Source organism: Saccoglossus kowalevskii, chromosome 7 (genome assembly GCF_978046115.1).
Source record: "Saccoglossus kowalevskii chromosome 7, keSacKowa6.1, whole genome shotgun sequence".
Classification (NCBI taxonomy): domain Eukaryota; kingdom Metazoa; phylum Hemichordata; class Enteropneusta; family Harrimaniidae; genus Saccoglossus; species Saccoglossus kowalevskii.
This window is the reverse complement of record NC_140647.1, coordinates 38,960,850-38,977,616: the sequence shown is the minus strand read 5'-3', so window position 1 is coordinate 38,977,616 and position 16,767 is coordinate 38,960,850. Positions and strand designations below refer to the sequence as shown.

At 35.3% G+C, this 16,767-nt stretch overlaps 1 protein-coding gene across 1 annotated transcript in view; it reads right to left on the bottom strand.

Annotated features, from left to right (window-relative positions):
• Window positions 1-15,734, bottom strand: part of LOC100376078 (sentrin-specific protease 1-like) — a 45,505-nt gene extending 29,771 nt beyond the window's left edge. Inside the window, exons 1-5 of the mRNA XM_085501550.1 lie at window positions 15,534-15,734; window positions 12,660-12,736; window positions 11,496-11,549; window positions 1,289-1,433; window positions 750-927 (exon numbers count right to left, since the gene is read on the bottom strand). Coding sequence (XP_085357676.1) covers window positions 750-927; window positions 1,289-1,433; window positions 11,496-11,549; window positions 12,660-12,736; window positions 15,534-15,640 — 561 coding nt within the window. The 5' untranslated portion in view covers window positions 15,641-15,734. The remainder of the gene's footprint in view (window positions 1-749; window positions 928-1,288; window positions 1,434-11,495; window positions 11,550-12,659; window positions 12,737-15,533) is intronic.
• Between the last annotated feature and the right edge of the window lie 1,033 nt (window positions 15,735-16,767).

The following is a 16,767-nucleotide window of genomic DNA, read 5'->3' as shown; positions in this document are numbered from 1 at the left end:
TTCTATATTTGAGGCAAAAGAATGAAAGCGTGATTTCAGCATGAGCAGTGGTCCCAAGTGGATCACTGACTAACACAACTGCTGTAATCCCTCTGCAGACACAAAAGATTAAAAATTTCAGTATGTGCCAAGATCTTTTAATGTTAACGTAGCAAATGTGATGCAAGCAAGCAAGCAAGCAAGCAAGCAAGCAAGCGAGCAAGCAAGCAAGCAACAAAACAACAGAACCAGGATTGTACTCCTTCCGATTATGTACAGGGGTTTTTCTAAAACGGGGAACACAGACGCAGCACCCTGATACTCTTGGCTGGCGCCCTCTTACTGATTGAACTTCCAATTCATAAATATATTTCTTGAGCCGTGCACTTCCGTGCTGCCGTACAACATAAAATCTTTCTCAAACATATTTTTCACTGAAAACTTCCCAGCAACACCAGCTGACAATGTGTCTGGACACCAAATACACTAAAATTACTCCAAAAATATTTCACTTGCGATAGATACACCATTAAAACAGTGCAGAAACTTTCTGATATGGAGTTTCCTGGTTGATCTGCCATGTTGCTCCGCTCCCTCGCCTGTATGTGCTCCCTCTTGTTCATTCTTTCTAGATAAACCCTGATGGTATTTTTCACAACTAAATGTTACAGTAGACCCTTTCTTTTGTTGCAGTACATTTCATTAACCCCATTTTGTATATTGATACATCCCACTTAACCCATTTCTGAAATAGTATATTTTTCTCTTACCTCCTGTAGGGTAAACTTTTTTTTCCTGTGCATTATATTTGCTTTGTCTTTGTTGAATATCTTGCTATAGACGCAGCACTTCTCAGTAGAGAAGTTTTTTGATCGACAGTCAACATTGGTGGCTTCAGAATTTGGGTTAGATCTGTACCTTCCAAACCAATCATTATGAACTGGAAGACTATTATTAGATGACAATTATGATGTAAGAAAAATAAAATACACATAAATGAAGAAAAGATCAGAATTTCTATATTTGCTATATTGGAAACACATCTTTATAAATTGCAGGTATTCCAAAAACTATTGTATACTAGATTATTCAGATACAAGTTATTTTGAGCATAGACAAGTCAATATGCTACTAGCAGAGCAAATGCACTAGATAACAGGTTTATTATTGCGTTTTTATTCAGTCCTAAACCTGGACTGATATTGCTTTGTGATGAAAATTCATAATGACTTGAGAAAAGCCTGAATCATGATCTGTTACGACAGATAAGATTAAATATTGATCAAAGAAATATATTTAGTACATTTACCTCATCGAGTTCCCCTTTTCTGTTCTATTCCAGTTAAATTTTACTTGTTTCTTTTCATGGTGGGTTTCTCTTCCTCTTCCCCGTGCAGGTTTCATTTGTTTCCTCTCTTTGCGGCTGGTACCAGATGGAACTGATTCAGACATACCTATAAACAGATAAAAATCATAATGAAAGAACAGAACTCGGTGCTTGCCCATCACTTCTGTGGATAGCTATGCATGATATTGTATGTAATTTGACAAACACAAATTTAGTATTTTGAGAGAAATTACATTATAATGTGATTGATATGAGTGTTCTCCCCAGTATATGCCACAGTGCTATGTTTTTACGAACACACTGGTCTAACATCGCCATTATTGATACCGCTACACTCATTCATTTCCACAGCATCATTGGGTTCTGCTCAATATCTATTACCGTATTTATCCGGGTATAAGCCCAGGGTCCTGAACATGGAAAATTGCCAAAAAATAGGGGTGGGCGTTTGTTAGGAGATCCCCGACAAAAAAAATTGACAACACGCAGATCGAACTGCGGCAGGAAATATGACGACAAATGAAAACATGCAACGGAAATAAATGAACAATATGCAGCATTAGAAGTAAAACAAAATTAATGTATTGCTTATAATGTGACAAATAAACCAGAAATATCAAAAATCGACAGTGAGGAATCGATTGAATTAGGATTTTCCTGCCGACAAACACGCCCAATACGTGTGAACTCAAAATGAATTAAAATGTCAGGGGTTAAACTGCGTGAAATGATTTCCGGTCTCGACAAATTACGAATCAACTGTCACACAAGATCAATAATAATTTACAAATTTACACAGTAAAAATTATAAAAATTCATAGGTGTTTGAAAAAACTTCTCAGATCTTTATTTGTACGTTCATTGCCATCTTCGTCAAACTCAAATCCCTCAAAGTCCAAGTCGGCGTCACTGTAGCCGTCAAACAAAATCCCTACAACTTCTTCCTGAAGTTCGTCGATCACAATTTGGACTTTTAATCCACGGATTTCGCAGTCTGTCAGCTTGGCACTTTTCATTCATGTCTAATCACATTAAAGAGACAAGAAAAATGGGGTCGCGCTGCTGCGATGCTTTTGTTTACAGTCTGGCAATCATTTTTGACCTTTATGCATCTGCTTTACTGATTGGCTAAGAATGACATCACTACTAGAATTTCATCATAAAGGTCAAATCGTGACATTGCTTTCTTATTAGACTTGACGCTTATCAATCACGGTGAAAGTTATTATTCAGCAAGTTCCAGGGGTTTGAATGTCTCACTATATGGATATCGCGGAGGATATCCAACGACAGAAGAATAGTTTTCATGACAGAAATGCAATAGCGGTGATGAAAGATGGTAAAAAAGTTGGCAGTCTTCGGCGTGACATTGCAAAATTGCTGGCCCCAGTTATGGATTTGCGAGCTGCTCCCATTAATAATGTGATTTCAACCACTCTCCCAGGTACGGGTTGCTACAATATTGCAACATTGGTTTCATTGTCGACGACGCTAAAGCCGACCGAGTGCAACACTTGCTTAGCGGCTCTCCTTATACGAATTTCTTGAATCGTTTCTAAGGAAGCACAAACCAAAAGGCCGGCCCTTTTTAGGGCCTCGACATATTTCAAATTGAAAAAGAGAACTATCGTTTCTGCTTTAATATATATTTTTATAGACTTGCTGACTGTTATGATTCTGAAAAAAATCAGTGGTGAACAGAAAGCTGTCACAGCTATTTCACATTCACCCCTTGTTTTACGCAATTAACAATTATATTAAAGAAATTTTTATAAGCATCACGACAGACTTCAAGAAAGTCAACTGTTAATACAACCACAGTCAATGAATAGAAAATAGTTTGTTTTGTTTTTTTGTGTAGAAAAAGACCCCCTGGGCGTGTGCCCGGATATGACCTCAACTTCTTTATTGTGTCAAAAGTGGGGGGCGGGCGTTTGCCCAGGCATGGGCTCATACCCGGATATATATGGTACTTGCACGTGACAAGCCAAACACCCTGCCAATATGGCATCATTACCTCCAGTTGAAAAATTTGATTTCCGGGCAGCACAGGCAAATGGTAAAACCAGAACACTACAACTTGATCAATGCTTACTTTTAAGGTAGTGAGAGGGGGGAAACAAGAGAAACAAACCATGCATGACACAGTCTCTGTTAGTTTTTAAATTTAAGATGTATATCTTTGTTTATGGTAATATAGTTGGATTTTTTTTTATAGTAACATAGCTGCTTGATTATGATGATTTTTTTAACAATAAAATGGTTGACATTCAGTCATCTTGTATCTGATCTTGAAACAAGTACTTCTCCAAATTGAGAGATATTGCTCTGGAAAAGCATTAATTAGAACAAATTGGCCACTAGTCGGCCATTTTGATTACATCTCTGTATCTATGACATGATGTATAATGAATATATACAATCTGAACATAATCAGTCAAAGCAAGTCGGAGATATGGCACTAGAACCATATTCATTAAAACAAAATGGCCGCCAGTCTGTCATTTTAAAACCGATGACATGCATCAAGAACCCATAATGTCCAATGTATGTTTCAACAAAATCTGTAAACTGTTGAGATTCAGTTCCGGAATGCCAGAAATGATTTTTTAGTACAAAAATGGCAGTCATTTGGCCATCTTGGATCAGAAGGTGAAACCAATTGAAGTGAATTTGCATAGTACATTTTTGTACATGTACTGTGAAATTAATTTTCGCTGAAAAAGCTTTTTGGATGTTTTGTTGGGAATTTATTTTCACTGATTTTTGATGAGTTGAATGTGAGACATAGAAAAAAAAGTATATTCGCTGATTTTATTTTCACTGAAGCATTCCTTTAGTGAAAATAAGTTCCAAGCGGAAATAAAGTATTACATATGATATAGGTCCAGAAGCATGCACAATCCATAAATCCCTGCATCTGAACAGGGACTAACAATTTTCTGAGACAGCCATGAAATTTTGAATTGATTTGTCTCCATGTTGCATGTATTATTTAAAATGTCTTTTTCAAAAATAATATACGCTAATACACTTTCTTCATATACTACATAACAATCTCAAACATAGCTACGTTAAATTGTTTTTATCAGAAGCATAACAATCAACCAGGGATCTCGCCAGCCCAACGTGAGTGCCGGTTGGTCATGAATATTAATGAGCTATATGAATATTAATTAGCAATGAATATTAACTAGTTCGGTCGCAGTGCAAATATTTTTGGGATTAGACATTATGTTTCACAATTTAGAAGAGTTTGAATTTAAAAATTAAATATATTTGAAATGCAAATGATGCAGACTAAAAAACAGAAACAAATAAATTAATGTTGCAATATTAATGTATATTGTAAAAAGTTAAATAAAACGCATTTGAAACGTTTCAGCCAGGAATATTTTCACGATCACGTAATTGTTGTTGTAATTTATTATTCGTACCATCAATTTCTAAAACGTATATATTCACAGTAATGAACGAACAAATAAAACTTCCGAACTTTCAAAGTTACGACGTAACATAACTAACTTCGCGATGTTATACACCGATTATACCAATAATTCCTCTTACTCAGTCATGATGCCAAGCGAAAAATGTTACATCGTTTTTTTTACAAGAAATAAAAGTAAAATTTGACTTAGTTTTAGTGGATATTTTTGATCACTCGATCGCTACGGTAAAAAACACAGCCCGCCATGTTTGTGACGTATTAGTTGGCCGGCATGTGTCCTTCGACCTGATGGGTCAATAATTCCATTAACCAATCAGAATGCTGCATGGTAATGCCCGTAGAATCTGAAGTTTTCCCAAATGGTAGTGATCACAAAAATTAAATTGCGGAAGTAAAGCGATGTCGCAGCACGATGTGTTGACTTCGATTTCAGTTGAAAACTGTACGATGGTTATTGAAAGAAGTGATTAGCAATTTTTAAAAGGTAAAATAGGTCTTGAAAGAAGAGTTTTTTACATGAATCGCGATGATAACAGTTCAAATGTATTTTACCAAATCACGCAATAAACACGTTGATTTTTTTCTTGAGTAGCGTAAACTGTCAGATCATGAATTTTGAGTGCTAATTTTGAGTGCCGGTCGGGGACGACCACCGCCGACCAGCGTGGCGAGAACCCTGATAAACTCTAACATCTCCATAGGCAGAGTAAGGCAAGTAAATGGATGCTGTAATGATGACCCGCCACATGTTTAGAATCAAAGAAAGCTTAGAAAGAACTCCTGCGTGCTGAGAGTATTGAAGACACATTCAAAATTAATTCAAAATTACTTGTACATGTACTTGAGATATTGATGGAATAGCTGAAAACTATGTAAATCAGGTAACTGATATGAACAGATTTGAGTGTAAAACTAATAAGGCCTGCGTAATGTAATATCTATGTACAAAGTTTCATTGAAATGTGATTATAACAAAAAAAACTATGAATTATTAGAGAATTAATATAAACAAATTTCAACCCAAAATTAATCGGGCCTGTCTATTGTTCTAGAGCATTCATGTACCAAATTTTATTTAAATGTCATGATCAGTAATTGAGATTAATTAATTATTTTAATTAGGTGATTAATAAGCATATTAAACATTTACTAAAAACTAATTGCGTCTCTGCATAGTCCTAGGTTCATTGAAATGTGATGATGAATACTCTTTAAAAGTTTCATTAAAACCCAATTCGTGGTTTTTTATATACTGTGGAATATTTTATTTACGTGATTTCAAGATACCCGGCACTTTCGCGGGATTTTATTCTTGCGTAGTTGAATAGAGAATTCGCGGGATTAACTTCCAGGATCAACACTTGCCCAGTTGTGCAGGAAATGCTCCAGATTTTGATTAGTGAAAGCAGAAGCTACTTATTGTTTGAATGAAAAATAATCACACCTTCCTAGGTCTAGACATCGATACAAAAGTCAGTACCTGTTTTAATAATAGATCATATTAACGCCAAAGTACAAAGGTTTTTACCTTTAAAAACCAGTGATTTTCATCAAGTTTGTCAGTTTAATTTACGTTCGAGTACTGTATACACCATGTCTCTGATAACGAATTGGCTAAAGCAAGTTAATCCACCGTCATTCCCGGGTCTTTGTCTCTCTGACCCACGTGAAGAAGTATCCCTCTCGAGGCTAAAGCCATCGAAACTGCTAACACCGCTGTTGAATGAAGTGTTTCTGTGTCCCGCAAACGAAAACGAGGTGACTACAATTTTTGTTCTGATGAAGTTCGGGCAAAAATTGGACGATCGGCTCTCGAAAATGGTGTCATGAAGACTGCTCGAAAGTTTAGCAAAGATCTTGAAAAAAATGTTTCTGAGAGTAGTGTTAGAAGCACGAGAGATTCTTATGTAAGGAAACAAAAACAAGATTCGAGTTCAATTGTCACAGCTTTACCGAAGGATCAACAGGATCAGCCACTTCTCATCGGCCGTTAGCTTGATATCAAGGCGCAGCAGTGGATTCGTAAAGTGCGTGTAAGTGGTGGGGTAATAAATACAAGAATTGTTATGGCTGCAACACAAGGAATAGTGCAAAAAGTCGATAGAACAAAACTTCAACAGTATGGGGGAACAGTAAACATTAGTAAATCCTGGGCGAAGTCACTTCTGAAGCGGATGAATTTTGTAAAGAGAAAAGACTCGAACAAGGTAAAGAAACTTCCAAGTAATTTTGACGATATCAATTTTGCGTTCCTCCAACGATTTAAGAATGTGGTGTCTGAACATGATATCCCGAATGAGTTGATTGTTAATTGGGATCAGACCGGTGTTAGTTTGGTTCCTGGTGGAGAATGGACTTTGGAAGTTACAGTGAATGGCATTGACGACAAGTGGCAAATCACCGTACTGTTGGCGATCAGTAAAGCAGGACATTTATTGCCACCTCAACTCATCTATGCTGGGAAAACTGACGTTGTCACCCAAAAGTAAATTTTCCCCGAGTCACACCACACCACACAGACCACTTCTCACTGGAGCAATGAAGATTCCATGATTCGGTATGCAGAGAAAGTAATTGTGCCGCAGTGTTCTCCCCAGGATGTAAACAGCATTGCGGTCCCGCCACAGTGCTTCGATTTGCTGCCACACCGGTCTGACAATGCCACGGTGATTAGCAAGACCGCCATAGTGCTTCTTTTCATTGGGGGATCTCGTCACGCTGGTCGGCCTGACCGGCACTCAAAATTAGCGACCACCACGGAAACGCTTCCGACTATTGTCATATTGTTATTATACTTACGTACCGACCGACACGCATCCTGCCAGTCGTGGATAATAATTTGTAAACAATAGACATAGTCGCGTGATGTGGTAGCGGCTTTGAACAATACAAGTCAATTTTGTAAAGTAAATACTTTCTGACAATAGACGCAGTCTTTAGTTTGAAAGCTAAAATTCTTTCAAAATCAATTCCACCCAATATAACATGGGCAAATTGGAGTTCACAATCAGTTTACGCTACTCAAGAAAAAACAACGTGTTTATTGCGTGATTGGGTAAAATACATTTGAACTGTTATCATCGTGAATCATGTAAAAGCTCTTCTTTCAATACTTTTAAAAATTTCTAATCACCTAATTTCTAATCTAATAACCATCATGCAGTTTTCATCTGAAATTCATACTAACACATCGTGCTACGACATCGCTTTACTTCCGCAATGTAATTTTTATGATCACGATCATTCGGAAAACTTCGGGTTCTACCGGCATTACCATGCGGCATTTTGATTGGTAAATGGCGTTTTTGACCCACCGGGTCAAAGGACACATGTCGGTCAACTAATGCGTCATAACTATCATGGCGGGTCTGTGTTTTTCATCGAAGTGATCGAGTGATCAAAAATAATTTCTCCCGATAAAACTAGCTCAAATTTTACGTTTTTTCATATAAAAAAAAGAAGTATTTAATTTTTGCATGGCATCATGACCGAGTAAGAGGAATTATTGGTATAACCGGTGTATAACATCGCGAAGTAAGTTAAGTCACGTTGTAACTTTGATCGTTTGAAAGTGTTATTTGTTCGTTCATTTACTGTAAATGTAAACGTTAGAAGCCGATGGTCGGAATAATAACCAACAATCCGCCAAATAATTATGTGGTTGATTTTTTGAAGGAGAATTTTGTAGTAAATAAGATCATGAAAGTGGTGAACATAATCCTGGCTGAAACGTTTCAGATGAGTTTCATTTAACCTTTTACAATTTATTTGTTTCTTTTTAGTCTGCAGCATTTGCATTTCGAGAATGTTTCATTTTTAAATTCAAACTCTTCTAAATTGTGAAACGTAATATTTTGACTCCAAAAAAAAAATATTTTCCCTGTGACGGACCTCATTAATATTACTAAAGTGCCCAAAATAAAAGTGTTTATAACACTGTGTGAAGCAAATAAATATCTGCCACTTTGTTTTTAAAAATATATGTTGTTTATTGTGTGGGTGTAAATGTGCTTTGGTCAATTTTTATTATTATGTAAATGATATGCTAATTATATACAAATTAGGCCGCCACAGTGGTTTAAATTCCTGGGGAGAACACTGTGCCGTACTTCAAAAATCAACACACCCTACTTGGCCTCCAAGAAAATCAACGAGCTCTGTGTTTGCTCGATGTTTACAGAGCCCACCGATCTAAAGAGATGCATGAAATACTGCAAAGAAATCATATACATGTGATATATATTCCAGCGTGTTGCACCGATCAACTACAGCCATTAGATTTGGCAGTCAACAAAGAATTCAAAGACGAATTAAAGAACTGTTTCCAGTCCTGGTATGCAGACAAAGTTACCGAATCACTCGACAACAGTGTAAATGTTACAGGTATTGACGCTAACAACGTAGATCTTAGTACATCGTACATGAAACCATTGCATGCTAAAGGGTTGATTAAATGTTATGACATTATCGTCAGTGGATTTACACTGGCGGGACTTGTTTAAGAAAGTTGTGTAAAATAATAGTATTGGCTATGAATATTTGCCCTACATCGGAACTGAACGAACTTGTGAAATTGTGAATTAATATTGCCATTTTTTTTACTGTACTAGTATTTGTATGTATAAATATTTATGTAAAGGAAATAAAACTTAATTTTGTCATGTAATAACTTGTATATTGTTTTAGAGTGTGTGTAGAAACGTAGCGTGTTATTCACTACGATCCAATATGGAGACAAGCTGGCCTCATTAATTATTCATGAGATGCTAAAACAGCACTTCGCGGTGTTTTTATTTTCGCGCTAATTTCCCTACCACGAAATAAGCGAAAATAAAATCCCCGCGAAAATAAAGTATTACACAGTATCAGTGGAACATTCATGAAAAACATGAAATAATTATGCGAATTAGGTAATTAATATCCACAATTATTTACCCTAAAACTAATCAGGTCTCTGCATAGTCCTAGAGGGTATATGTAGCGAGTCTCATTGAAATATGATGATCAAAAGCTGAAAATTAATTAATTATGCAAATTAGGTAATTAATATGTACTGATATTACCCTAAAAACTATCAGGTCTGTGCAGTGTCCTATGACATCTATGTACCAAGTTTCATTGAAATATGATGATTAGTACTTGAGATATCAGTGGAAAAGCTGATATTGACTTAGTATGCAAATTAGCTAATTAATATGCACAGATTTTCTCTAAAACTAATCAAATCTGCGCATTAGTTCAGAGCATCTATGTACCAAGTTTCATCAAAATTTGATTAGTGGTTCTTGAGATAATGGTGGAACAAAAAAAAGTGACATACATACGCACACGGGAGTAAAAAATGACATACATCTGGGTCCCATAATGTCTTATGTATGTACCAAGTTTGAACAAAATCCATCCATAAATGAGCAAGATCTGATCTATTTTGTATCAGATAGTCAAACAAATATATCTGTACATCTCAGGGATCTGCCCATGCTGGTCAGCACCGACACTCAGAATTTCCGACCAGGACAAAAAGTTGGCGACCGGCACTATTCTATTTCTTTATGATACACACAGGATGTAGGCAACTGGACCATCACTCTACTGTCCTTTAACACGCAACAACACAATGTAAATAATTAACACACAACAAACTTGAAAGAAGACACCGCTGTTCAAAATCAACGTACACGTGTGACATCTGCCTAATGTGTTTTTGTTTTAACCTCCGATTGACATTCTGTTAGTTTTAACAAACGAACCAGATCGGAATATGCCGTACATCAAGATAATGGAAGGGAAGACAATGATAAATAAACACAAGGAAAGATTACCATCACAAGTTTAGTTGCGTGTAAGATTTGTCGAGTTGAACAATAACTTGCTCACTTCACCGGCATCGATCAAGTCAAGCTGTCGTTCCTTTAATCTGCACTTGCACTCGAGAGTAGTTTTTGGCTTCATGACTCGTTCATAAAATTAAATTCATAACTATATTCAGTCAGCTATACAAGGAATACTTATTTTTTATTATTAATGTGATTTACCAGCCTTCCATCGGAAAAGAAAGCAATTAAATTCTTGCTTCCACTTTGGCTGTAACAAACTGACGACGTGCTTTGAAAATATCTCAAAATACGTATTTTAGAAGTGATTGCGAAAATGAAGTGTATATATTTTTCCCTATTATCAAATCAGATTAATTTTACATTGAAATATTTAAAATAAAAGTTAAAATAATTAAAGTAGTTAAATTGTAGCTAGTAGAATAGAAAATGAATATTAATTAGCTCATGAATATTTATTAGCGACTGGCGCTCAAATATATGAAATTTGAACATAATCAGTCAAAGCATGTCAGAGATATGGCACTAGAACTGCATTCCTTAAAACAAAATGGCTGCCAGTCGGCAATTTTACATCCGATTTGAAAAACAATGTCCAACGTATGTACCAAGTTAGAACAAAATCCATCCATAAATGCTTGATTTTGATGATTTTCAGCACAAAAATGGCTGCCATTCAGCCATCTTTAATCGATGTGCATATGTGTATTATGTATGTGCGAAGTTTGAATGTAATCAGTCAAGGTATGTTTAAATATAGGTTCGGACGCATGCACACATAGACGAACGAACAGACACACAGAGGTCAAACAATAAGTCTAATAATCTTTGCTTTCTTCCAGAGAAATATAAGCTAGAGCAATAATGTGTCACATAGCTGAGATACCTGAAGAAATTCTGTCAATTTCACTACCATTTAATCCATTCCGTTGACTTGAAACTGAAAAATATCAAGATATACATTAATAATGTAACAAGTCATTGTCAATGACACGTTCCCGTTTCGTTCATATTTGAGTGATATATACATTCAAAGCAGATCATGACCGAAATGCACCTGCATATGTACAACACATTGTACTAAATCTGAACAAAATCTATATATGCATGACTGAGATCCGGTTCCGGAATTGTGAAAATATGTGATTTTGATGCATTTTCGGCCTTAAAATGGCCATCATTCAGCTATTGTTAAGCGGATCATGAAACAAATGCACATATCTATTTGTGACATGATGTACCATGTGTGTGTGAAGTTTGAACTTGATCAATCCAGACATGTCTTGGATACGGATCCAGAACTGAATTCTTTAAAACAAAATGGCCGCCAGTCGGCCATTTCAAACCTGATCCAAAAAACAAAAAAAATGACGTGCCTCAAGGTCCTATTATGTTTAATGTATGTACCAAATTTGAACAAAATCCGTCCATGCATAACTGAGATCCGGGTCCGGAATGGTGAAAATGTGCGATTTTGATGCATTTTCGGCCTTAAAATGGCCGCTATTCGTCTATCGTTAATCGGATTATGAAAAAAATGCATGTGCATATTGTCCCATATAATGTGTGATGTACGAGTGAAGTTTGAACTTAATCGGTCCATGCATGTTCGAGATACAGGTGGTCACGGACGCACACAGGGCAAAACGTAAGTCCTCGTTTTCGAACTACGTCCAAATGGGGACTAATTACAGTCGTGCATATGAACTGCTAGAAATTTTCTCAATTTCAAGATTTTATAGTATTTGTGAAGACAACATTTTACGAAAGTCACTGGCACACCACGACGTAGGATCCCAGTGATATTTTTACCGCTACTATTTTTTTTTATTTAAACTGACTTACGAAAATTGCTCTTTCATGATATTAAGTGGTTCATAGCATCTAGACACTAAAGTAGGTGCAGATATACAGTACATATAATTTATCAATTTTAGATTATATTGATTATATTCCCATGATGCAACACTTACAATTCTATTGGAGCATCTCATTTTTAGAATTGGAAATCTTAACAACTGCATCATAAATAAATGTAAATTTCACTTACCAGGGTATTTTACATTTTCATCATCAGACTTGAATTTTTTATTACAAGCCCCAAAATTCTCCTCAAAATCTGAATAGCTGTAAAAATAAAAGTATACATGTATGTTGAGTACAACCACTGCTTAGGGCAAAAAACACATACAATGTATGTGGTTCAGTTTAACAGGCCATTTTAAAAATGGTAAATTTACTCAAATTTTTGCTGACATCATTCAAAGTAAATCAAGGTAATGATACCAGTAAACTCACAACAAATGAGAAATTTAATTCATTCATTCATTTATTTCTGTTTGGTTTCTTAGCTCAAACCAATAACCAGTTCTGATCTGCAAGCTGAATTTGATGAAAATTTATTTACTCCTAATAATTTAAAAAATCAATAAAAAATATGTACCGGGGGTAATGGCGTTTTATCCCATTTCATGTTGCCCAAAATATCAACACCTTGTATTGACGATCCATATACATGTAGTAATATGCATAGATGTGGATACGTCTTGCAGTATTTCTTTGGGTAATGCTTTTTTAATGTTTTTTTTTTAGTCCTGGTACATATAGCTTATATGCTAGCCAAGATGTAGCCTCACTGAATTTACGATTTTCAAGATAAGACTAAGAGTATTTATTGAAACATTTAAATGTTAAGTTTGGTAATAAAATTCCTTTCATTACCCCTTTTTGAAAATCATAATTTTAGTTTTGGTTAGATTAACCTGAAGCTTCTATTTTTGACAGTATTCCTGTAATTGGTTTATTGAATTCCGTATTTCTGAAATCAGTAGCAAATCATCTGCATATAATAATGAACTTATCTTACTATTATTTAACATTACCTGATTTAAATTACTATACCTAATGTAATGTGCAAGTTTTTTAGATATAGATTAAATAGCATTGGGCTGATCATACAACACTGTCTTACTTTTTTTGTTGCATTAAATATTGGTGACATTTTGTTTTGCATTGCAGGTCATTGAGGGTTTTGTATAAGAATACAGTCAAAATTGGCCAGATAAAAATAGTCGAACTCAGCCTGTTGTAATCAATCGCCGAAGTGTGAAGTGGTCAGTGACACAAGTTTACAAAAAAAACTAAACTATATGCTACACAACACGCCCAGCAATACTACTGTTTTCTGACATGTTGTTGATTTCAATAATTCCTGTGCCTGTTGTCAATTACAGTGATGCAAACTCACAAAAAAAGACATTACATCAAAAACACAAGACATTGCATTGGTGACTGTCTAACTCTGCTATGTAAAAACAACACGACTAATGCTGGTATTGTACAGTTTTTTTTATTTCTTTACCATGTTATGACTGAAATAAAAAACACTTGCAGACGAAAACTGTATAACTTCAACCGCTGACCGGGTTCTACCGCAGACAGAGTTCAAATCTGTCAGACACCTTGTATAGCAATATTTGTTTTTTAATTAAGTTGTACAAGTATTAAGTTCTATTTATACTTGCAGCTTAATTAAATTATTTCAATATTCACTATATAAAACGTTACATTTCAATATTTTTTATCATTTTTTGTGTACATGTACATGTATATCATGGCTATGAGTTCCTGATATTTGTTTTTCGTCTTGATTTTGGGGTGGGAATGGGTGTCAATGAAACTTTTTTCCAGTAACTTGTTAGTGGTACTCTAGTTTATATCTTACTTACTAGTACTAGTTCATTTCTTTTTGAGAAAACTAGTAAATTAAGGTAGAGATGCAGTTTACCTGACAGGTATTTTAATTAGTTAATTAGGAAACCAAGATGACCTCCCTTGTCCACAAAACTATATATTTTCGGAAAGCTTATTGTATGAATTTTAAAATTGTATTTTTTGTTTATGGACAATGTAGTTTGAAATATGCACAAAAATGTGTTTTTTTGGTCAAAAGTGATTAAAAAAAAAATAGCTTCTACACCATGCTTCTATTTCCTGTCAAAATTGGTTTATGGGTACATCTGTTTACTATGAAGAAAGTGCCGTCTTGAAAACTGTCTACCAGTTGTCAATTTTGCAGGGCAGCAGCTCAAATTTCACTACTTCAAGTTTATGCATAAATTAACACCAAGGCTAGTTGTCTGTACGATTGTTGTAACACTGTTCAACCAAAAACAATGCCCTGACGGCGTTTTGAAGATAAACATATTGTCAATCATTTGTGAAAATTTCAAAACAAAAGGTCAAAGCGTCTAGAAGCTATTTTTTTTTTAAAGTTCTGGGATGTGCACTAAAAAGAAGCTGAGATAATTGCTAATTTGCATAACAATTCACTCTGTAAGAAGTTCGCTAATGCTCATAATTAAAATGGCTGTAACAGTTCCAAATTTAAATGTATTATCGTTCTGTAAAAAGTTAAATATAGTGCATAATATGGAGATCCTGTCATTCCTGTTTTTCAACATGTTTCTTTTTTATTATTTATGTACAGCCCTGCTAAATCTTACTAAGCGTTCAAAAGAGAGAATGTTTGTACCTGTTATCTATATTTTAAAATCGTCTTTTGAGTATGTTCCTCTATTCACAATTCTACAAAATTTTAACAGTCTACAGCCAAGACTGTTTGAATAATAAAAAGCAAAAAAAAAAAAAAAAAATTCACTCCCAAGTGCCCACGAACCTGCATCTCTACCTTAAACCCCATTGTTGTTTGCACTTACGGCGAAGACAGCTTTCCAAGCAGATCTCTCACCTGTGCGACTTGATTTGGTATAACCATGAATTTCGCTATCTAATTTATTTTGGCAAACTATTAAAGTATTCCCCCAATCAGTTGAGTTTTAATACAAATTAACATGACATGGGTTATATGTCAGAACTAAGTTACACTCAGAAAAACCAACAACTTGGTAGTAAATTAACATACCTTTCGTAAGTTCGCTGTCTTTTTTGTGGTCTGACCTCACGTTGTATATTATCACCGACGATCAACTTTTGAATACATTTAAGTGCGTTTGAAGCGAAGGCTAACATTTCCAACTTTACTAAACGTATATATTTTATATATTAAAACACCGGATCATGCGAAACACACATTTCATTCATGGCGTTCAAAATCCAATATGGCGGGTTATTATCACGCATGCGCAGTACGCATCTCGGATACGAGTAAGTCGATTAACAAAGTAAATTCTTTATTGTGTGCTAGGCGGAAATTAAATAGTGGGAACATAAAAACTAAAAGATGCTCAGGAAAGGCGTTTAATTAGGAGGGAATGACAGCTATCTGGGTAAATGTGGCCAGAAATTAATTTTATCATAACATAACTAAGGATTCGCCAATTTGAAATCAATAGTGGTGGCGGGAAGTGTGTGATTAGTGGATTTTTTCAGTGTCTTTCAGTTTCTGTACATGTTTCTTTTTTTTTAATGTGGCAACATTTTATACCTGGAACATCTTGTACGCATTATTCTTTTGCCTTTTCATTTTTTCTTCCCATGCATCTCCATGTTTTCAAAAGTCTGATCACGGAAATATCTAAATAACGGGCACAGTGGAACTGGACAACTATAATACCTAACACTATACTGCAATAAGTTACGTGTAATATATTTCTACACAATTTTCACAGGAGATGTTAATTTTTCTAATATGTCTACAAATATATCACTCCACAAACTAAAGCAATATACATTACATGTATTAAGAAAGCACAAAACAGATCACATTTAACACTCTCCGAGCAATGGCAGAATTTATTAACATAAACAAGATTTCACCATGGAAAATTATCTGGAAACTATTAATCCAGAACACAGGTCGGCGATGACCAAACTAAGAATCAGTGAGTGAATTGGAATACACGACATATAGCCTGGATAGCTGGTGTATGAGTGAATTGGAATACACGACATATAGCCTAGATAGCTGGCGTATGAGTGAATTGGAATACACAACACATAGCCTGGATAGCTGGTGTATGAGTGAATTGGAATATACGACATATAGTCTGGATAGCTGGTGTATGAGTGAATTGGAATGCACGACATATAGCTCAGATTGCTGGAGCAAGAGTGAATTGGAATATACGACATATAGCCTAGATAGCTGGTGTATGAGTGAATTGGAATACACGACATGTAGCCTAGATAGCTGGTGT